Raw genomic sequence first — 24,118 nt, forward strand, 5'->3', positions numbered from 1 at the left:
ACCATTAACGCATGAATTTTGTCAAAATTATTTCATGATCCACTAAATGAAATGCTGCACTGAAATCTAAAAACAGTACACCCACAAACTTGCCATTATCCATAGCATTGAACCACTGGTCAGTCATGTCAACCAATGCAGTGGTAGTGGAATGGTTTTTGCGATAAGCATGCTGATTGGCTGTAATCAGATCATTCTTTTCCATGTACTCCCATATTTGTCTACTCACAATACCCTCCAATATCTCACTGAGTGTAGGGAGTAGACTAATTGGTCGACTGTTGGCAGGAGTAGCGGGTTCTTTGCGGTCTTTCGGAATAGGACACAGTTTCGCATGCTTCCATACATTTGCAAACGTCCCCTTTTCCAGTGACAAATTAAATACGTATCTCAGTGGAACTGCAATCTGGGGAGCAGCACAGCGAAGCAAAACATTCTCCATAAGATCATAACCTGTAGATTTCCCATCAGGTAATGGCTTCAATAGGTTTAATAACACCTCCTCCACTGACACCGTTTGCAGACTAAAAGAGCAGGTCTTGTTGCTCATAATATGATCATCAATCCATTGGACAATAGCTTGTTTGGAAGAATGTATGTTTACATTGTTGCTCAGTAAATTTATTTTCTTTGTTTAAAAAAATCTGCAAAATGATTGGCAATATCAACTGGTTTTGATATTGTTCCCTTAACTGTGTTCCATACCTTTTTACAATCATTTTTACAATCAATAAAAGCATTGTTGTAAAATAACTTATTTTTTTCGATTCAATCTAACTGCATAATTACGCAATGTTCTATAATTCTGTTCATCAATTTCTAATTTTGACTTGGCTGCTAAGACTTTTGCCATATTTCTTTGAGAAAAAGCATCACCCAGTTCATCATCAATCCATGGAGATGGACGACCACCAACTGTACTCTTTCTTACTGGGGCATGGTGCTCCATTACCTCAGTGAGCAAATCAATAAAACATTCTGTAGCGTGATTTAAATCATCCTCTAGATAAATCAGCTCCCAGGGTACAGCAGCCAAATCATTTAGAAATAGCTCATAATTAAATGTTTTAAAATTTCTCTTGACCACAATCCTAGGGGGTTTCTTTGGAACCTTGGTGTTCATGGTTATGGTTACAATATTATGGTCTGTCCAGCCCACTGGCATTGATCTGGCTTTTAAGCATTGCAACGGTATATTACAGAAAATCTGATCAATGCACGTGTCTGAACGGTAACCCAACTTAATTGATGATCTAGTAGTATCATTAGCCATTTGTTTCAAACCACAGTTCTCAGCATATCTCATACATTATTTTTCTATTCGAATTATTGTGATCCTTCCAATTTATATTAAAATCACCCAAGATAAATACATCTCTGTTGCTATCTGTGGCCTGGTCAAACCCAGTACATAAGTCATCCAAATAGGACACCTTCGAGCTAGGAGGTCTATACACACACATCCTACCAATATGGCTGCCTGGTGAGGCAGATGTACCTGAGCCCATAGTGCTTCTACTTGACATACATTAAGGTCATCCCTCCTCTTAAAAGGTATCTGATTCTGAATGTACAGTGCTACACCCCAACCATTCCTATTCCTGCCTCTTCTCAGTAGACTATATCCATGATTCCTGTCCCTTCTCAGTAGACTATATCCATGATTCCTGTCCCTTCTCAGTAGACTATATCCATGATTCCTGTCCCTTCTCAGTAGACTATATCCATGATTCCTGTCCCTTCTCAGTAGACTATATCCATGAATGTTAATCTGCCCATCATTTACAGATTCATCTAAATGCGTTTCAGTCAAAGCCAAAATAGGAATATTATTTATCTTGACCAAGTTAAAAACGTCATGTATTTTGTTAGGAAGGCTACATACATTAACCTGAGCTATATGCAACCCTTTCCTTGTCAAGTGAAGATCAATAGAGCATGTATCTGTTATAGTTGAAGTTGTCATGATACACTACAACACACAAACTCAAATTTGAACATTAAATTAAAATATCCAGGGAGTTACTCTAGAGTCCCGATGCAATTGCCCGTTGATATAAAGTTTATCCATCACCACGGAGACTCGTTGATTCAGGCAACGTTTTTCCTTCATGATGGGATATAGTTTTTTTTTTCTCCTTTCATTGATCTCAGTGGGGAAGTGATCATTCATTCCAAAATCAGTGTTTCTGAGTTCTCTGCCCATGTTCTTCGGCATTTCCTTTTGCTTAAATTTGTCAAAACATGCAATGATAGCCCGTGGCCTATTTCCAGAGGCCTTACCTACTCTACGGACTCTGGAGAAAGTGACATTACGCACAACAATCAGTGGGCAGTTTTAGTTGAGTTGACGTAAAGTTTCGGACTGTGTCCTCACAGCCTCTGCTGTTGTCATTCTCCGGTATCCCTGAAAATATTAGATTGTCCCGCATTGATCGACACCGTACATCAAGCAAGGTTTCTTTATGTTGTTTGTTCTCCCTTTGTACCACCGCCACCTTGCTATGAATAGAGTCTACAGTACCTTTCAGCTCCGTGTTCTCTTTCCTTAGATCATTAATCTGACATTGGCTGAATTCTAGACTGGCACATAATGCATTGATGTCCTCTCGTAATATATCCAAGATATCACGTTTGGCAAGCCTTTCATTTATGCATTTTAACAAGTCAACATCCATATCAGTAAACCTCTCCCCACTCGCCACACGCGAGAGAGGGGCTCAACAGGATTAGAGAGAGGGGCTCAACAGGATTAGAGAAAGGGGGGGCTCAACAGGAGGAGAGAGAGGGGCTCAACAGGATTAGAGAGAGGGGCTCAACAGGATTAGAGAGAGGGGCTCAACAGGATTAGAGAGAGGGGCTCAACAGGATTAGAGAGAGGGGCTCAACAGGATTAGAGAGAGGGACTCAACAGGATTAGAGAGAGGGGCTCAACAGGATTAGAGAGAGGGGCTCAACAGGAGGAGAGAGAGGGGCTCAACAGGATTAGAGAGAGGGGCTCAACAGGAGGAGAGAGAGGGGCTCAACAGGATTAGAGAGAGGGGCTCAACAGGATTAGAGAGGGGGGCTCAACAGGATTAGAGAGGGGGGCTCAACAGGAGGAGAGAGAGGGGCTCAACAGGATTAGAGAGAGGGGCTCAACAGGATTAGAGAGAGGGGCTCAACAGGAGTAGAGAGAGGGGGTGGGCTCAACAGGATTAGAGAGAGGGGCTCAACAGGATTAGAGAGAGGGGCTCAACAGGATTGTAGAGAGGGGCTCAACAGGATTAGAGAGAGGGGCTCAACGGGAGGAGAGAGGGGGGGGCTAAACAGGATTAGAGAGAGGGGCTCAACAGGAGGATAGGGGCTCAACAGGAGTAGAGAGAGTTTTGAGAATGACACAAATATTAATTTTCACAAAGTCTGCTGCCTCAGTTTGTATGATGGCAATTTGCATATACTCCAGAATGCTATGAAGAGTGATCAGATGAATTGCAATTACTTGCAAAGTCCCTCTTTGCCATGCAAATGAACTGAATCCCCCCCAAAAAATTTCCACTGCATTTCAGCCATGCCACAAAAGGACCAGCTGACATCATGTCAGTGATTATTTCGTTAACACAGGTGTGAGTGTTGACGAGAACAAGGCTGGAGATCACTGTCATGCTGATTTAGTTCGAATAACAGACTGGAAGCTTCAAAAGGAGGGTGGTGCTTGAAATCATTGTTCTTCCTCTGTCAACCATGGTTACCTGCAAGGAAACACGTGCCGTCAAATCAAATAAAATAAAATCAAATGTATTTATATAGCCCTTCTTACATCAGCTAATATCTCAAAGTGCTGTTCAGAAACCTAGCCTAAAACACCAAACAGCAAGCAATGCAGGTGTAGAAGCACGGTGGCTAGGAAAAACGCCCTAGAAAGGCCAAAACCTAGGAAGAAACCTAGAGAGGAACCAGACTATGAGGGATGGCCAGTCCTCTTCTGGCTGTGCTGGGTGGAGATTATAACAGAACATGGCCAAGATGTTCAAATGTTCATAAATGACCAGTATGGTCAAATAATAATAATCACAGTTGTCGAGGGTGCAACAAGTCAGCACCTCAAGAGTAAATGTCAGTTGGCTTTTCATAGCCGATCATTGAGAGTATCTCTACCGCTCCTGCTGTCTCTAGAGAGTTGAAAACAGCAGGTCTGGGACAGGTAGCACGTCCGGTGAACAGGTCAGGGTTCCATAGCCGCAGGCAGAACAGTTGAAACTGGAGCAGCAGCAAGGCCAGGTGGATTGGGGACAACAAGGAGTCATCATGTCAGGTAGCCTTGAGGCATGGTCCTAGGGCTCAGGTCCTCCGAGAGAGAGAAAGAGAGAATTAGAGAGAGCATACTTAAATTCACACAGGACACCAGATAAGACAGGAGAAATACTCCAGATATAACAGACTGACCCTAGTCCCCCGACACATACACTACTGCAGCATAAATACTGGAGGCTGAGACAGGAGGGGTCAGGAGACACTGTGGCCCCATCCGACGATACCCCCAGACAGGGCCAAACAGGAAGGATATAACCCCACCCACTTTGCCAAAGCACAGCCCCCACACCACTAGAGGGATATCTTCAACCACCAACTTACCATCCTGAGAAGGCCGAGTATAGCCCACAAAGATCTCCGCCACGGCACAACCCAAGGGGGGGTGCCAACCCAGACAGGAAGACCACGTCAGTGACTCAACCCACTCAAGTGACGCACCCCTCCTAGGGACGGCATGGAAGAACACCAATAAGCCAGTGACTCAGCCCCTGTAATAGGGTTAGAGGCAGAGAATCCCAGTGGAGAGAGGGGAACCGGCCAGGCAGAAACAGCAAGGGCAGTTCGTTGCTCCAGAGACTTTCCGTTCACCTTCACACTCCTGGGCCAGACTACACTCAATCATAGGACCCACTGAAGAGTTGAGTCTTCAGTAAAGACTTAAAGGTTGAGACCGAGTCTGCATCTCTCACATGGGTAGGCAGACCATTCCATAAAAATGGAGCTCTATAGGAGAAAGCCCTGCCTCCAGCTGTTTGCTTAGAAATTCTAGGGACAATTAGGAGGCCTGCGTCTTGTGACCGTAGCATACGTGTAGGTATGTACGGCAGGACCAAATCGGAAAGATAGGTAGGAGCAAGCCCATGTAATGCTTTGTAGGTTAGCAGTAAAACCTTGAAATCAGCCCTTGCCTTAATAGGAAGCCAGTGTAGGGAGGCTAGCACTGGAGTAATATGATCAAATTTTTGGGTTCTAGTCAGGATTCTAGCAGCCGTATTTAGCACTAACTGAAGTTTATTTTGTGCTTTATCCGGGTAGCCGGAAAGTAGAGCATTGCAGTAGTCCAACCTAGAAGTAACAAAAGCATGGATTATTTTTTCTGCATCCTTTGTGGACAGAAAGTTTCAGATTTTTGCAATGTTACGTAGATGGAAAAAAGCTGCACTTGAAACAGTCTTGATATGTTCTTCAAAAGAGAGCTCAGGGTCCAGAGTAATGCCGAGGTCCTTCACAGTTTTATTTGAGACGACTGTACAACCGTCCAGATTAATTGTCAGATTCAACAGAAGATCTCTTTGTTTCTTGGGACCTAGAACAAGCATCTCTGTTTTGTCCGAGTTTAAAAGTAGAACGTTTGCAGCCATCCACTTCCTTATGTCTGAAACACAGGCTTCTAGCGAGGGCAATTTTGGGGCTTCACCATGTTTCATTGAAATGTACAGCTGTGTGTCATCCGCATAGCAGTGAAATTTAACATTATGTTTTCGAATGACATCCCCAAGAGGTAAAATATATAGTGAAAACAATAGTGGTCCTAAAACAGAACCTTGAGGAACACCAAAATGTACAGTTGATTTGTCAGAGGACAAACCATTCACAGAGACAAACTGATATCTTTCCGACAGATAAGATATAAACCAGGCCAGAACTTGTCCGTGTAGACCAATTTGGGTTTCCAATCTCTCCAAAAGAATGTGGTGATCGATGGTATCAATAGCAGCACTAAGATCTAGGAGCATGAGGACAGATGCAGAGCCTCGGTCTGACATCATTAAAAGGTCATTTACCACCTTCACAAGTGCAGTCTCAGTGCTATGATGGGGTCTAAAACCAGACTGAAGCATTTCGTATACATTGTTTATCTTCAGAAAGGCAGTGAGTTGCTGCACAACAGCTTTTTCAATTTTTTGGAGTGGAATGGGAGATTCGATATAGGCCGATAGTTTTCTTTTATTATCTGGGTCAAGGTTTGGCTTTTTCAAGAGAGGCTTTATTACTGCCACTTTTAGTGAGTTTGGTACACATCCGGTGGATAGAGAGCCGTTTATTATGTTCAACATAGGAGGGCAAAGCACAGGAAGCAGCTCTTTCAGTAGTTTAGTTGGAATAGGGTCCAGTATGCAGCTTGAAGGTTTAGAGGCCATGATTGTTTTCATCATTGTGTCAAGAGATATAGTACTAAAACACTTTAGTGTCTCCCTTGATCCTAGGTCCTGGCAGAGTTGTGCAGACTCAGGACAACGGAGCTTTGGAGGAATACGCAGATTTAAAGAGGAGTCCGTAATTTGCTTTCTAATGATCATGATCTTTTTATCAAAGAAGTTCATGCATTTATTATTGCTGAAGTGAAAGGCATCCTCTCTTGGGGAATGCTGCTTTTTAGTTAGCTTTGCGACAGTATCAAAAATAAATTTAGGATTCTTCTTATTTTCCTCAATTAAGTTGGGAAAATAGGATGATCGAGCAGCAGTGAGGGCTCTTCGATACTGTACGGTACTGTCTTTCCAAGCTAGTCCAGTTTGGTGTGGCTCCATTTCCGTTCCAATTTTCTGGAAGCTTGCTTCAGAGCTCGTTTGTTTTCTGTATACCAGGGAGCTAGTTTCTTATGACAAATGTTTTTTGTTTTTAGGGGTGCAACTGCATCTAGGGTATTGTGCAAAGTTAAATTGAGTTCCTCAGTTAGGTGGGTAACTGATTTTTGTCCTCTGATGTTCTTGGGTAGGCAGAGGGAGTCTGGAAGGGCATCAAGGAATCTTTGGGTTGTCTGAGAATTTATAGCACGACTTTTGATGCTCCTTGGTTGGGGTCTGAGCAGATTATTTGTTGCGATTGCAAACGTAATAAAATGGTGGTCCGATAGTCCAGGATTATGAGGAAAAACATTAAGATCCACAACATTTATTCCACGAGACAAAACTAGGTCCAGAGTATGACTGTGGCAGTGAGTAGGTCCAGAGACATGTTGGACAAAACCCACTGAGTCGATGATGGCTCCAAAAGCCTTTTGGAGTGGGTCTGTGGACTTTTCCACGTGAATATTAAAGTCACCAAAAATGTGAATATTATCTGCTGTGACTACAATGTCCGATAGGAATTCAGGGAACTCAGTGAGGAACGCTCTATATGGCCCAGGAGGCCTGTAAACAGTAGCTATAAAAAGTGATTGAGTAGGCTGCATAGATTTCATGACTAGAAGCTCAAAAGATGAAAACGTCGTTGTTTTTTTTTGTAAATTGAAATTTGCTATCGTAAATGTTAGCAACACCTCCACCTTTGCGGGATGCACGGGGGATATGGTCACTAGTGTAACCAGGAGGTGAGGCCTCATTTAACACAGTAAATTCATCAGGCTTAAGCCATGTTTCAGTCAGGCCAATCACATCAAGATTATGATCAGTGATTAGTTCATTGACTATAACTGCCTTTGAAGTGAGGGATCTAACATTAAGTAGCCCTATTTTGAGATGTGAGGTATCACGATCTCTTTCAATAATGGCAGGAATGGAGGAGGTCTTTATTCTAGTGAGATTGCTAAGGCGAACACCGCCATATTTAGTTTTGCCCAACCTAGGTCGAGGCACAGACACGGTCTCAATGGGGATAGCTCATCATCACCGTCATCATTGCTTTGCACAAAAAGGGCTTCTCAGGCAGGGATATTGCTGCCAGTAAGATTGTACCTAAATCAACAATTTATCGGATCATCAAGAACTTCAAGGAGAGCGATTCAATTGTTGTGAAGAAGGCTTCAGGGCGCCCACGAAAGTTCAGCAAGCGCCAGGGCCGTCACCTAAAATTGATTCAGCTGCAGGATCGGGGCACCACCAGTATAGAGCTTGCTCAGGAATGCCAGCAGGCAGGTGTGAGTGCATCTGCACGCATAGTGAGGCAAAGACTTTTGGAGGATGGCCTGGTGTCAAGAATGGCAGCAAAGAAGCCACTTCTCTCCAGGAAAAACATCAGGGACAGACTGATATTCTGCAAAAGGTACAGGGATTGGACTGCTGAGGACTGGAGTAAAGTCATTTTCTCTGATGAATCCCCTTTCTGATTGCTTGGGGCATCCGGAATAAAGCTTGTCCGGAGAAGACAAGGTGAGCGCTACCATCAGTCCTGTGTCATGCCAACAGTAAAGCATCCTGAGACCATTCATGTGTGGGGTTGCTTCTCAGCCAAGGGAGTGGGCTCACTCACAATTTTGCCTAAGAACACAGCCATGAATAAAGAATGGTACCAACACATCCTCCGAGAGCAACTTCTCCCAACCATCCAGGAACAGTTTGGTGACGAACAATGCCTTTTCCAGCATGATGGAGCACCTTGCCATAAGGCAAAAGTGATAATTAAGTGGCTCGGGGAACAAAACATTGATATTTTGGGTCCATGGGCAGGAAACTCCACAAACCTTAATCCCATTGAGACTTTGTGGTCAATCTTCAAGAGGCGGGTGGACAAACAATAACCCACAAATTCTGACAAACTCCAAGCATTGATTATGCAAGAATGGGCTGCCATCAGTCAGGATGTGGCCCAGAAGTTAATTGACAGCATGCCAGGGCGGATGCAGAGGTCTTGAAAAAGAAGGGTCAACACTGCAAATATTGACTCATTGCATCAACTTCATGTAATTGTCAATAAAAGCCTTTCACACTTATGAAATTCTTGTAATTATACTTCAGTATTCCATAGTAACATCTGACAAAAATATCTAAAGACACTGAAGCAGCAAACTTTGTGGATATTAATGTCTGTGTCATTCTCAAAACTTTTGGCCACGACTGTACATGATGGTATTTCTGTATGACCTCTGTAATATAATGTATTATTATGTGTGGTCTGCAAGTCTACGTGTGAGTCCAGATGTGTGATTGTGTTAGCATGTGCGTGTGTATAAGTATCAGTAAGCAAAGGTCAGAGGTGAGACACCAATCTGTTGTACTGTCACCGTGACAGGATCTAGCCCAGGCCTGACTCCACAGTCTCTCTGAGGGTGCAGAATCTAGCCCAGGCCTGACTCCACAGTCTCTCAGAGGGTGCAGAATCTAACCCAGGCCTGACTCCACAGTCTCTCAGAGGGTGCAGAATCTAACCCAGGCCTGACTCCACAGTCTCTCAGAGGGTGCAGGATCTAGTCCAGGCCTGATCTGCTACTAATAGGTTTAACCCACATTGAGCTAGCTAGCACTCATCAATCAGTACACCTCCTGTCCTTAACTAGGGTTACAAATGTTCTACTAACCCGGCTAGTTTGGCATGTTCTACTAACCTGGCTAGTTTGGCATGTTCTACTAGCCTGGCTAGTTTGGCATATTCTACTAGCCTGGCTAGTTTGGCAAAGGTTCTACTAGCCTGGCTAGTTTGGCAAAGGTTCTACTAGCCTGGCTAGTTTGGCATGTTCTACTAACCTGGCTAGTTTGGCATGTTCTACTAACCTGGCTAGTTTGGCTTGTTCTACTAGCCTGGCTAGTTTGGCATGTTCTACTAGCCTGGCTAGTTTGGCATGTTCTACTAGCCTGGCTAGTTTGGCATGTTCTACTAGCCTGGCTAGTTTGGCATGTTCTACTAGCTTGGCTAGTTTGGCATGTTCTACTAGCTTGGCTAGTTTGGCATGTTCTATTAGCCTGGCTAGTTTGGCATGTTCTACTAGCTTGGCTAGTTTGGCATGTTCTATTAGCCTGGCTAGTTTGGCATGTTCTACTAGCCTGGCTAGTTTGGCAAATGTTCTACTAGCCTGGCTAGTTTGGCAAATGTTCTACTAGCCGGTCTGAATAGTACTAGCATCGGGCTAGCCGGCTAGCTTAATTTCCCTCTCTGTTTATAGGTCAATGGTGGAGTTGTTAACTGAGTAGAAGGTGAAGTGTTCTCGTCATTGTTCTCAGCACATATCAGTTCTCATCTTTTAGCCTTTACAACTGCCTTTACAGTACACTTGTTGAGAAGCTATAAGCTATGCTACTGCTGCTCTGCAATATTAAAATGCAGGACAATGACCCTTCACTCTTCTCTTTCTCGCTGCCCTTCCCTGCCCTCCTCCTCATCCTCCTTCTCTCTCCTCCTCTTCTTCCTCTCGCTGCCCTTCCCTGACCTCATCCTCCCTTTCTCTCCTCCTCTTCTTCCTCTCGCTGCCCTTCCCTGACCTCATCCTCCCTTTCTCTCCTCCTCTTCTTCCTCTCACTGCCCTTCCCTGACCTCATCCTCCCTTTCTCTCCTCCTCTTATTCCTCTTTTATCCTTTGTCCTTCCCGTCCTCCTCCACCCCATTATTACAGTAACAGATTGGCTCTGGGCCACATGCAAGGGCTGCTACCCTGACCTTAGAGGATTAGTTTAGAGTCCAGTTGAGGTTGCTGAGGGGAGGACGACTCATAATAATGGCTGGAACGGAGTGAATGGACTGGAATCAACCACATGGAAACCATGTGTTTGATAGCATTACACTTATTCCACTACAGACATTACTACGAGCCCGTCCTCCCCAATTAACGTGCCACCAACCTCCTGTGGTTTAGACGAATAACCCTCTTCCTTCCCCACCACCGGAAATAAGGCAGGAAGAGGAAATAGTATTATTAGTGACTCTAATAGGGTGTCCCAAATGGCACCCTATTCCCTATATAGAACACTACTTTAGACCAGAGCCCATTTGGCAGCACAAGGAGTGGCATGATGGCACAAACAGACTGGTACCCAGGCTAATGGAGAGGTAGGAGACAAACAGACTGGTACCCAGGCTAACGGAGAGGTAGGAGACAAACAGACTGGTACCCAGGCTAACAGAGAGGTAGTTGACAAGCAGACTGGTACCCAGGCTAACAGAGAGGTAGGAGACAAACAGACTGGTACCCAGGCTAACAGAGAGGTAGTTGACAAACAGACTGGTACCCAGGCTAACAGAGAGTTAGGAGACAAACAGACTGGTACCCAGGCTAACAGAGAGGTAGTTGACAAACAGACTGGTACCCAGGCTAACGGAGAGTTAGGAGACAAACAGACTGGTACCCAGGCTAACGGAGAGGTAGGAGACAAACAGACTGGTACCCAGGCTAACAGAGAGTTAGGAGACAAACAGACTGGTACCCAGGCTAACGGAGAGGTAGGAGACAAACAGACTGGTACCCAGGCTAACAGAGAGTTAGGAGACAAACAGACTGGTACCCAGGCTAACGGAGAGGTAGGAGACAAACAGACTGGTACCCAGGCTAACGGAGAGTTAGGAGACAAACAGACTGGTACCCAGGCTAACGGAGAGTTAGGAGACAAACAGACTGGTACCCAGGCTAACAGAGAGTTAGGAGACAAACAGACTGGTACCCAGGCTAACGGAGAGGTAGGAGACAAACAGACTGGTACCCAGGCTAACAGAGAGGTAGGAGACAAACAGACTGGTACCCAGGCTAACAGAGAGGTAGGAGACAAACAGACTGGTACCCAGCCTAACAGAGAGTTAGGAGACAAACAGACTGGTACCCAGGCTAACGGAGAGTTAGGAGACAAACAGACTGGTACCCAGGCTAACGGAGAGGTAGGAGACAAACAGACTGGTACCCAGGCTAACAGAGAGGTAGGAGACAAACAGACTGGTACCCAGGCTAACAGAGAGGTAGGAGACAAACAGACTGGTACCCAGCCTAACAGAGAGTTAGGAGACAAACAGACTGGTACCCAGGCTAACAGAGAGGTAGGAGACAAGCAGACTGGTACCCAGGCTAACGGAGAGGTAGGAGACAAGCAGACTGGTACCCAGGCTAGGAAAATGTGTGTTATGTTATGCTTTGAGCATTGGTGTTAGATTATCAGTACATTGGGGTTTCCAGATAGGTCACAGATGTGTTTGTGGAGCTGGGATCAAAAAGGCCAATGAGGATACATTTGTTCTTCTTCTCTACTATCGTTACTGTCCCAAACGACACCATTTTTCCTATTGGCTCTGGTCAAAAGTAGTGCACAATGTAGGGAATAGGGTGCCATTTTGGGACATCTCTTATTGAAGGAGATATAAACACAGTGTAATCCTCTTCTTTAAACACTTGTAATCTGAAGAGACGTAACTCGGTGTGTCTCACTCACTGTTTGTTTTTAAATCTGCACAACAGCCTAAAGGCATTTATTCGGCTTTCATCTCCTCTGTCAATCTGTTCTGTATTGTGTGCTCGTTTTCACAACAGTGACAGTTCATTGGAGATTAAAGGTGAAGAGATGAAATCAAGAGTATGACATTTTTATGAGCCATGTAGCCAACGTTCTGGGCTTTCACAGAAATCCTGCTTGGTGGATTCCCAGAATCAGGAAATACAGAACAGTCCAACCAGGATTTCTGGAAAACCTGAACATATTGGGGAAAGCTACCGGAAAGTTTCCCAACTGAAAACAAAGAATTGGTTTGTGAGTGTGTTGTGAGGAGAATAGAAGTGGGAATGCTACAACCATAAAGTATTGAATATCCAAACATAGCTGCTGGATAGAAACAGATGCACTAATACACTGGTAATTATAGGGAGTTAACTACCATTTTTTTTTATCCAAATCTTCTCTCACTCGCTCATCCACCGTCTGTTCCATGGACTGTAAAAAATAATGGACAAAGCAATTGATGACATCTCACCCCATTGTTTCCTATGTGAAGACTCATTGTTTCCTATGTGAAGGCTCATTGTTTCCTGTGTGAAGCCTCATTGTTTCCTGTGTGAAGGATCATCGTTTCCTATGTGAAGACTCATTGTTTCCTGTGTGAAGGCTCATTGTTTCCTATGTGAAGGCTCATTGTTTCCTATGTGAAGGCTCATTGTTTCCTGTGTGAAGGCTCATTGTTTCCTATGTGAAGGCTCATTGTTTCCTATGTGAAGGCTCATTGTTTCCTATGTGAAGGCTCATTGTTTCCTATGTGAAGGCTCATTGTTTCCTATGTGAAGGCTCATTGTTTCCTATGTGAAGGCTCGTTGTTTCCTGTGTGAAGGCTCATTGTTTCCTGTGTGAAGGCTCATTGTTTCCTATGTGAAGGCTTATTGTTTCCTGTGTGAAGGCTCATTGTTTCCTATGTGAAGGCAATTGTTTCCTATGTGAAGGCTCATTGTTTCCTATGTGAAGGGCCAATGTTTCCTATGTGAAGGCCTATTGTTTCCTATGTGAAGGCTCATTGTTTCCTATGTGAAGGCTCATTGTTTCCTATGTGAAGGCTCATTGTTTCCTATGTGAAGCACAGTTGTTTCCTATGTGAAGGCTCATTGTTTCCTGTGTGAAGGCCCAATGTTTCCTATGTGAAGGCTCATTGTTTCCTGTGTGAAACCTCAGAGGCGCATTTGAAGATCAGCAAGTGTTGTTTTAGCCTGTCGCCATCTTGCTTTATGGAGGAGTTTCTGGAAATATTGCATGCGGACTGCAGTTTCAGCCACTCTAGGAAGTGACATTGCAGGCTAGCTCAGTGCTGCCCCCTCTCATTGAGTATCTACATTTGAAGGCAGACCAGGGGTACTGCAGGTTGTAAATTATCCTTAGAACTTTTTCGTAGTGCGATTGTTTTTTAACAAATAGGTTCAATACATCTGGTGAAATAAAAGCAAGATTTGGAACCATGACTGTGTTCGGGAATAAATGGTACAGTCTTGGACAAAAAAAATATTGCCACCTTTGCTCAAGTAATGTCCCATTTTCTTCCAGAAAACTTTTGAAATTAAAAAATATTTTGGTATCCACATATGTATGTGTCTGTGGTTTGCAGTTGAACAAAACAAACAAATCTGAAACATTTACTAAAACGTTAGCTTATTCCACAAAGAAATCCTAAAATGGTCCGGATAATATTATTGGCACCTTCTGGAAAATAGTTTGAAATAATTCGATTTCAAGGAATGTGATTCTCATTTACATTAGAATTTAACTCACCTGTAGTAAGTTGCAAGTGCCTGCAATATAAAAATCACTCATTCAACCAGTTTGAAAAGAGAAAAGGACTCATTCTCCTGTTTTTTGTTTTTTTGTGTCACTGTGTGTACCGCAATCAGCACGGAGAAAATAAAGAAAACCAGAGAATAATCTGAGGAGGACAGACACCGTACGTAAATGTTATCAAGGCGTTTATGGCCCATGAGACTGTAGCCAACCAGACTGGAAGTGGCCGCAATAGAACACTTGATGGAAGATGTCAGCGAAGGATTTTTTTTCGAATGGTGGAGAAAGCACCTCGATCAACTGCCACACAGATTCAAGCTGACCTTCTTACGACATTTTCAACTCGCACCATCTGTCACCAGCTCAAAAAAAAGGATGTTATATGGTAGGAGACCCAGAAGGACCCCACTGCTGAAAAAAGAGACATAAAAAAAAAAAAAATGCTTTCACACCTTAACATGCCAAAATCCTTCTGCGAGAATGTCCTATGGACAGATGAGACCAAATTAGAGATTTTTGATAAAGCACACCATCTCTATGTTTTTTAATTATTTTTTTTTTTTTAAATGTATGTATTTATTTATTAGGGGTGGATCAGCTTAATATTGAGAATAGATTGTTGCTTCCATCAATGTAATTATCTGCATCATTTCCAATCCCCCATATATTTTTGTGGTAAATATATATATCCATATACATACACCTACATGCCCATATATATACATATGCATACATAAACATTCATACATATACACATATATATATATACATACATATATAGACATACATATACACACATATACATGCACATACCTATATAGACATACATATACACATATATACACATACATATATAGACATACATATACACATATATACACATACATATATAGGCATACATATACACATATATACTGTCACGTCCTGACCAGTACAGGGGTTATTTGTGATTGTAGTTTGGTCAGGACGTGGCAGAGGGTATTTGTTTTATGTGGTTCGGGGTGGTGGTTTGTTTAGAAGGGTGTTTGATTTATTATTTCCGGGTTTTGGGTTATGTTCTATGTTTTTGTATTTCTATGTTCTTTCTAGTTTAGTATTTTCTATGTTAGGTAATTGGGTGTTGGACTCTCAATTGAAGGCAGGTGTTTGTAGTTGCCTTTGATTGAGAGTCCTATATATAGGGATGTGTTTTGTTTGTTAATTGTGGGTAGTTGTTTTTGCATTGCGTTGGTGTAGCCTGCAAAACTGTTTCCTGTTGTCGTTTATTATTTTCTGGTGTTCACATTAATAAATGATAGTGTTGAGCACGCAACCCGCTGCGCCTTGGTCCTCTCTTCAAGAAGACAGCCGTTACATATACATACACATACCTATATAGACATACATATACACATATACACATACCTATATAGACATACATATACACATATATACACATACATATATAGACATACATATAGACATACATATACACATATACATACACATACCTATATAGACATACATATACACATATATACATACACATACCTATATAGATATACATATACACATATATACATACACATACCTATATAGATATACATATACACATATATACATACACATACCTATATATATTTATATATACATACATATACCTATATAGATATACATATACACATATACATACACATACCTATATAGATATACATATACACATATATACATACACATACCTATATAGATATACATATACACATATACATACACATACCTATATAGACATACATATACACATATATACATACACATACCTATATAGACATACATATACACATATATACATACACATACCTATATAGATATACATATACACATATATACACATACCTATATAGATATACATACTTTTTTTTAGAATATACCTTTATTATTCCCCAAACCCTACCACCCTTCCCCCAATTGGAGTAAACTAATAAACACTTAGGCTTCTACCTTCAGTTTATACATCTTATACACATTTTACAGACACAATCTATTTTACAATAGTTATATTTTGTTTGTTTTTAGTCCTTCCTCTATTTCTGATGTCCATCCAGTTTGATTTCTATTTGTACCTGTGTTATTTCACAAAATTTCTTTAACCTATATACATTTTACAGACCCCGTATGTTTTACATTTGTTATGTTGTTGTTATTAGCCCTACCCTTCAGCTCCTTCCATCTATCTCTTAACACCCTCCATTTTGGATTTCTGTTTGCCATATATTTTTAAACTGTGCCGTGACGCTTCACAAAAGTACTGAACCTTTCTATTCTCATAGCTTCTACAGACTGTAAAATAAAGATAAACATTTTTGCTAAAATAATAATTATATTATTGATATATTAGTATTTCTATCTGCAGCGTTAGTTCTAGGCAAATGTTGCAATTCTTCAGCCATTCCTGGAACTGTGACCAAAAACGAGCTACATATGGACAGTACCAAAATAAATGATCTAATGACTCTGCCTCCTCACAGCAGAATCTGCAGAGCTGGGAAGATTGTATCCCACACACACACATATATATATATATATATATATATATATATATATAAATATATAACATTCTATTGGTTGCAAGAATTTTGTATAGTAATTTAAATTTTGAATCCGGCATTGTTTTGCGTGTCAATTCATAAATCATGTGCCATGGAATGGGTATATCGAAAATCTCTTCCCAACTGTTTTGCAGTTTATATGGCACAGCTGTACATTTTTTGGTCCTTAAATGAAATTGGTATATGTTTTTATTTATCACACTTTTCTTTAACCATTTATGTTCTTTAATACAGGGCCGACATACAAGTTCCTTACTTTCCCCCACCTTCTACTTGCCTCTTCCATTTTTGTGGTAATGCTGCAATTAGTTGGTTGTAATTTTGGGTAGAGCGGACATTTCCATATGTCCTATTTATGATATCATTCACTAAAATTATACTAAAATTATAATTTTTAAACATTTCACTGAAAAATACGTTTTTTTATTAATTAGTATATTTGAGTTTAACCACAATATTTGTTGTATTATTTGTTCTGTCTTTTCAGGTGGATTAAACTAAAATTGCAACCAATTTTCTAAGGCTTGTTTAAAAAAATAACTATATTTTGGAGATTATTTCCTTTTCAAACAACCGAAAGTGAGCAGGTGTAATCTGAATAAAGGGGAAAAGGGCCCTTCTTGAACATAGGATGAGACATTCCTACCAATTTACTAGAAAACCCGTTTGGATTTAAGTATAACTTTTGGATGACTGATGCCTTTAGTGAGAGGTCTAATGCTTTAATATTTAATAATTTCTGCCCTCCGAATTCATATTCGTTATATAAATAGGCCCTTTTAATTTTGTCTGGCTTGCCGTTCCAAATAAAATTGTATATTTTTTGTTCATATAATTTAAAAAGCAGGTCACTAGGTGTAGGCAAAACCATAAGCAAATAGGTCCACTGTGATATGACTAAAGAGTTTAATCAGGGTGATTGTTCCACAAATAGACAGCTGTTTTCCTTTCCATGGTAGCAAGATCTTATCTATTTTTTGATAACTTTCTATAAAAATGTATTGGAGTGAGATTTAATTCTATGCGCCAAGCATTTAGCTAGGATTTTTGCATCACAACACTGAAGTGTAAGAGGCCACCATTTTCTTTTTATTGGACTGGATCTTTATATTTACCACTCGGATCCTGTTTCAGTAATAATGGTTTCAGACCTTGTTGCGTGTCTGATAATCAATCTTTTATATAGGAGTGGTTAAAGCATGCTAATAATGGCCCTCTGAGGTTATCAATACAAGTTTTGGTTTACCTCCAACTGGTATGCCCTCCAGCCCTGGAGTTTTCCCAGCCTTAAAGGCTTTAATTGCATCAAGAAGTTCCTCCTCTGTAATTTCACCTTCACATGAGTCTTTCTGTACAGATGTTAATTTAAAATTATTATTAGGGAGAAGAAAAAAAATCCATACAATTAGTTTCAGTTAGTGGAGATGGAGGAGCCTGAAACGAAAACATATTCCTAAAGTACTTTACTTCCTCTTTCAACATATCATTCGGTGAATCATAGAATTACCATCTATCTCTATGTTTACAGATAATAAAATGAAGCCTTCAAAGAAATAAGCACTGTGTGCCTTGAATGTGTGCATGACATCATGGAATCAGGAGAATGCCAAGGCATTTTGTAACGCAATGTCGTACCAAGCGTCAGAAAGCGGGATCCTGCTTTCTGAAAACATTGCGTGCAGTACACCGGTAGGCCTTTAACTTGAAATCTTCAATGACATGGGGCAGTCGTTCTCCCCTGGTCTGCTTACTGACTTATTCAGTGGATGTGTCCCAAATGGCACCCTATTCCCTATATAGTGCAATACTTTAGACTAGAGCCCTATGGCACCCTATTCCCTATATAGTGCACTACTTTAGACCAGAGCCCTATGGCACCCTATTCCCTACATAGTGCACTACTTTACACCAGAGCACTATGGCACCCTATTCCTTATATATAGTACACTACTTTAGACCAGAGCCCTATGGCACCCTATTCCCTATATAGTACACTACTTTAGACCAGAGCCCTATGGCACCCTATTCCCTACATAGTGCCCTACTTTACACCAGAGCACTATGTCACCCTATTCCCTGTATAGGGCACACATTTTTTACCATAGCCCTATGGGCCTGAATAGGATGACATTTGGGATGCAGCCTTGTATGTATTTTTTTTTCATTTCATAAAGCATTTTCACTTTATCAGATCACAACAATTGGCCCAGTGCTGTCCGAGTTTGGCCGGGGTTAGGCCATCATTGTAAAGAAGTTGTTTTTAATTAACTGACTTGCCTAGTTAAATAATGTTCAAATAAAGTTAAATAAAGGTTCAATAAAGTTAAACTTGAAAAAAAAATCAGATCGCCATAGGCTTTACCCTGGAGTCTTAACCCTGGAGTCTTTACCCTGGAGTCTTTACCCTGGAGTCTTTACCCTGGAGTCTTAACCCTGGAGTCTTTACCCTGGAGTCTTTACCCTGGAGTCTTAACCCTGGAGTCTTAACCCTGGAGTCTTAACCCTGGAGGCTTTACCCTGGAGTCTTTACCCTGGAGTCTTAACCCTGGAGTCTTTACCCTGGAGTCTTAACCCTGGAGTCTTTACCCTGGAGTCTTAACCCTGGAGTCTTTACCCTGGAGTCTTTACCCTGGAGTCTTAACCCTGGAGTCTTAACCCTGGAGTCTTAACCCTGGAGGCTTTACCCTGGAGTCTTAACCCTGGAGTCTTTACCCTGGAGTCTTTACCCTGGAGGCTTTACCCTGGAGTCTTTACCCTGGAGTCTTTACCCTGGAGTCTCTACCCTGGAGTCTTTACCCTGGAGTCTTAACCCTGGAGTCTTTACCCTGGAGTCTTTACCCTGGAGTCTTTACCCTGGAGTCTTAACCCTGGAGTCTTAACCCTGGAGTCTTAACCCTGGAGGCTTTACCCTGGAGTCTTTACCCTGGAGTCTTTACCCTGGAGAAAGGGGACATCGCTACTCATTATTTTACTCCTACATTTCTTCAATCATTCTTTTATTTTCATCATTCCACTGTCTTCTCATTCTCTCTCTCTCTCAGGCTCCATGCTTTATATTCATCATACAGAAAAGCACATTCCCATTGATGAATGTCTGTCTCTCTCAGCTCATGAAATCAAATCGGCTTCCTCACCACCGGTTTTATTCATACCATTAATATTCCGACGGCTTCCAGAGAGTCACTTATACATCTCACAGAGCTTGTCCCAAATGGCACCCTATTACCTACAGTATATAGTGTGCTTCTTCTACAGGGGCCTATGGGCCCTGGTCAAAAGTAGTGCACTAAATACAATGAACAAAAAAAAATAAAGAAATATCCAACATGCAACCATTTCAAAGATTTTACTGAGTTACAGATCATGAAAGGAAATCAGCGAATTGAAATATATTCATTAGGTCCTAATCTATGGATTTCACACTACGGGGAATACAGATGTGTATCTGTTGGTAACAGATACCTTTAATAAATAATAATAAGTAGCGGGTTGGATCATAAAACCAGTCATTATCTGGTGTGACCACCATTTTCCTCATGCAACACATCTCCTCTGCATAGAATTGATTAGGCTGTTTTTAAAAAAATCTTTATTTAAGTAGGCAAGTCAGTTAAGAACAAATTCTTATTTTCAATGACAGCCTAGGAACAGTGGGTTAACTACCTTGTTCAGGGGCAGAACGACAGATTTGTACTTTGTCAGCTCGGGGTTTTGAACTTGCAACTTTCCGGTTACTGGTCCAACGCTCTAACCACTAGGCTACCTGCTGCCGTACTCTCAAATTCTTTAAAACAATGTTGGAGGCGCCTTATGGTAGAGAAATTATCATTCAATTCTCTGGCAACAGCTCTGGTGGACATTCCTCCAGTCAGCATGTCAGTTGAACGCTCCCTCAAAACTTGAGACATCTGTGGCATTGTGTTTTGTGACAAAACTTCACATTTTATAGTGGCCTTTTATTGTCCCCCAGCACGAGGTGCACCTGTGTAACGGTCATGCTGTTTAATCAGGTTGTTGATATGCCACACCTGTCAGGTGGATGGATTATCTTGGCAAAGGAGAAATGCTCACTAACAGGGATGTAAACAAATTTGTGCGCAACATTTGAGAGAAATAAGCTTTTTGTGCATAAGGAAAATTACTGGGATCTTTTATTTCAGCTCATGAAACATTGGACCAACACTTTAAATGTTGTGGTTATATTTTTGTTAAGTGATGGTATAGGGTGGCGTTGGAGACACGGACAGAGTCTATCCCAAATCAACCACCTCAGATTAGACGCATCTTAACTTCTGGCAGTGGAATGGCTGGGCTGTCATGTGTTGACTCTAGAGTTAGGCTGTGAGGCCGTTAGGCTGTGACTCATTTATATTCCCTAGGGTGTTAGGCTGTGACTCATTTATATTCCGTAGGGTGTTAGGCTGTGACTCATTTATATTCTCTAGGGTGTTAGGCTGCGACTCATTTATATTCCGTAGGGTGTTAGGCTGTGACTCGTTTATATTCCCTAGGGTGTTAGGCTGTGACTCATTTATATTCCCTAGGGTGTTAGGCTGTGACTCATTTCTATTCTCTAGGGTGTTAGACTGTGACTCATTTCTATTCTCTAGGGTGTTAGACTGTGACTCGTTTATATTCTCTAGGGTGTTAGGCTGTGACTCATTTATATTCCCTAGGGTGTTAGGCTGTGACTCGTTTACATTCTCTAGGGTGTTAGGCTGTGACTCGTTTATATTCCCTAGGGTGTTAGGCTGTGACTCATTTATATTCCGTAGGGTGTTAGGCTGTGACTCGTTTATATTCCCTAGGGTGTTAGGCTGTGACTCGTTTATATTCTCTAGGGTGTTAGGCTGTGACTTGTTTATATTCCCTAGGGTGTTAGACTGTGACTCGTTTATATTCCGTAGGGTGTTAAGCTGTGACTCATTTATATTCCCTAGGGTGTTAGGCTATGACTCATTTATATTCCCTAGGGTGTTAGGCTGTGACTCATTTATATTCTCTAGGGTGTTAGGCTGTGACTCATTTATATTCTCTAGGGTGTTAGGCTGTGACTCATTTATATTCCCTAGGGTGTTAGGCTGTGACTCATTTATATTCCCTAGTGTGTTAGACTGTGACTCGTTTATATTCCCTAGGGTGTTAGACTGTGACTTGTTTATATTCCCTAGGGTGTTAGGCTGCGACTCATTTATATTCCCTAGGGTGTTAGGCTGTGACTCATTTATATTCTCTAGGGTGTTAGACTGTGACTCGTTTATATTCCCTAGGGTGTTAGGCTGTGACTCATTTATATTCCCTAGGGTGTTAGGCTGTGACTCGTTTATATTCCCTAGGGTGTTAGACTGTGACTCGTTTATATTCCGTAGGGTGTTAGGCTGTGACTCATTTATATTCCCTAGGGTGTTAGGCTGTGACTCGTTTATATTCCCTAGGGTGTTAGACTGTGACTCGTTTATATTCCCTAGGGTGTTAGGCTGTGACTCATTTATATTCCCTAGGGTGTTAGGCTGTGACTCATTTATATTCTGTAGGGTGTTAGGCTGTGACTCGTTTATATTCCCTAGGGTGTTAGGCTGTGACTCATTTATATTCCCTAGGGTGTTAGGCTGTGACTCATTTCTATTCTCTAGGGTGTTAGACTGTGACTCATTTCTATTCTCTAGGGTGTTAGACTGTGACTCGTTTATATTCTCTAGGGTGTTAGGCTGTGACTCATTTATATTCCCTAGGGTGTTAGGCTGTGACTCATTTATATTCTCTAGGGTGTTAGACTGTGACTCGTTTATATTCCCTAGGGTGTTAGGCTGTGACTCATTTATATTCCCTAGGGTGTTAGACTGTGACTCATTTATATTCCCTAGGGTGTTAGGCTGTGACTCATTTATATTCCCTAGGGTGTTAGGCTGTGACTCGTTTACATTCTCTAGGGTGTTAGGCTGTGACTCATTTATATTCCGTAGGGTGTTAGACTGTGACTCGTTTATATTCCCTAGGGTGTTAGACTGTGACTCGTTTATATTCCCTAGGGTGTTAGGCTGTGACTCATTTATATTCCCTAGGGTGTTAGGCTGTGACTCGTTTACATTCTCTAGGGTGTTAGGCTGTGACTCATTTATATTCCCTAGGGTGTTAGGCTGTGACTCATTTATATTCCCTAGGGTGTTAAGCTGTGAGTCATTTCTATTCTCTAGGGTGTTAGTCTGTGACTCATTTATATTCCCTAGGGTGTTAGACTGTGACTCATTTATATTCCCTAGGGTGTTAGGCTGTAACTCGTTTACATTCTCTAGGGTGTTAGGCTGTGACTCGTTTACATTCTCTAGGGTGTTAGGCTGTGACTCGTTTATATTCTCTAGGGTGTTAGGCTGTGACTCGTTTATATTCTCTAGGGTGTTAGGCTGTGACTTGTTTATATTCCCTAGGGTGTTAGACTGTGACTCGTTTACATTCCGTAGGGTGTTAGGCTGTGACTCATTTATATTCCCTAGGGTGTTAGGCTGTGACTCATTTATATTCCCTAGGGTGTTAGGCTGTGACTCATTTATATTCTCTAGGGTGTTAGGCTGTGACTCATTTATATTCCCTAGGGTGTTAGGCTGTGACTCATTTATATTCCCTAGGGTGTTAGGCTGTGACTCGTTTATATTCTCTAGGGTGTTAGGCTGTGACTCGTTTATATTCCCTAGGGTGTTAGGCTGTGACTTGTTTATATTCTCTAGGGTGTTAGGCTGCGACTCGTTTATATTCCCTAGGGTGTTAGGCTGTGACTCGTTTATATTCCCTAGGGTGTTAGACTGTGACTCGTTTATATTCCCTAGGGTGTTAGGCTGTGACTCATTTATATTCCCTAGGGTGTTAGGCTGTGACTCGTTTATATTCCCTAGGGTGTTAGGCTGTGACTCGTTTATATTCCGTAGGGTGTTAGGCTGTGACTCATTTATATTCCCTAGGGTGTTAGGCTGTGACTCGTTTATATTCCCTAGGGTGTTAGACTGTGACTCGTTTATATTCCCTAGGGTGTTAGGCTGTGACTCATTTATATTCCCTAGGGTGTTAGGCTGTGACTCATTTATATTCTGTAGGGTGTTAGGCTGTGACTCGTTTATATTCCCTAGGGTGTTAGGCTGTGACTCATTTATATTCCCTAGGGTGTTAGGCTGTGACTCATTTCTATTCTCTAGGGTGTTAGACTGTGACTCGTTTCTATTCTCTAGGGTGTTAGGCTGTGACTCGTTTATATTCTCTAGGGTGTTAGGCTGTGACTCATTTATATTCCCTAGGGTGTTAGGCTGTGACTCGTTTATATTCCCTAGGGTGTTAGGCTGTGACTCGTTTATATTCCCTAGGGTGTTAGGC

The 24,118-nt window shown here is 41.7% G+C and overlaps 1 protein-coding gene across 1 annotated transcript in view; it reads left to right on the forward strand.

Annotated features, from left to right (window-relative positions):
* The window catches only part of LOC106590665 (potassium voltage-gated channel subfamily B member 2), a 118,882-nt gene that overhangs the window by 87,657 nt on the left and 7,107 nt on the right, over window positions 1-24,118 (forward strand). The window contains exon 2 of the mRNA XM_045710826.1: window positions 10,981-12,025. Coding sequence (XP_045566782.1) covers window positions 10,981-12,025 — 1,045 coding nt within the window. The remainder of the gene's footprint in view (window positions 1-10,980; window positions 12,026-24,118) is intronic.

This window comes from Salmo salar, chromosome ssa29, assembly GCF_905237065.1.
Source record: "Salmo salar chromosome ssa29, Ssal_v3.1, whole genome shotgun sequence".
NCBI classification, from domain to species: domain Eukaryota; kingdom Metazoa; phylum Chordata; class Actinopteri; order Salmoniformes; family Salmonidae; genus Salmo; species Salmo salar.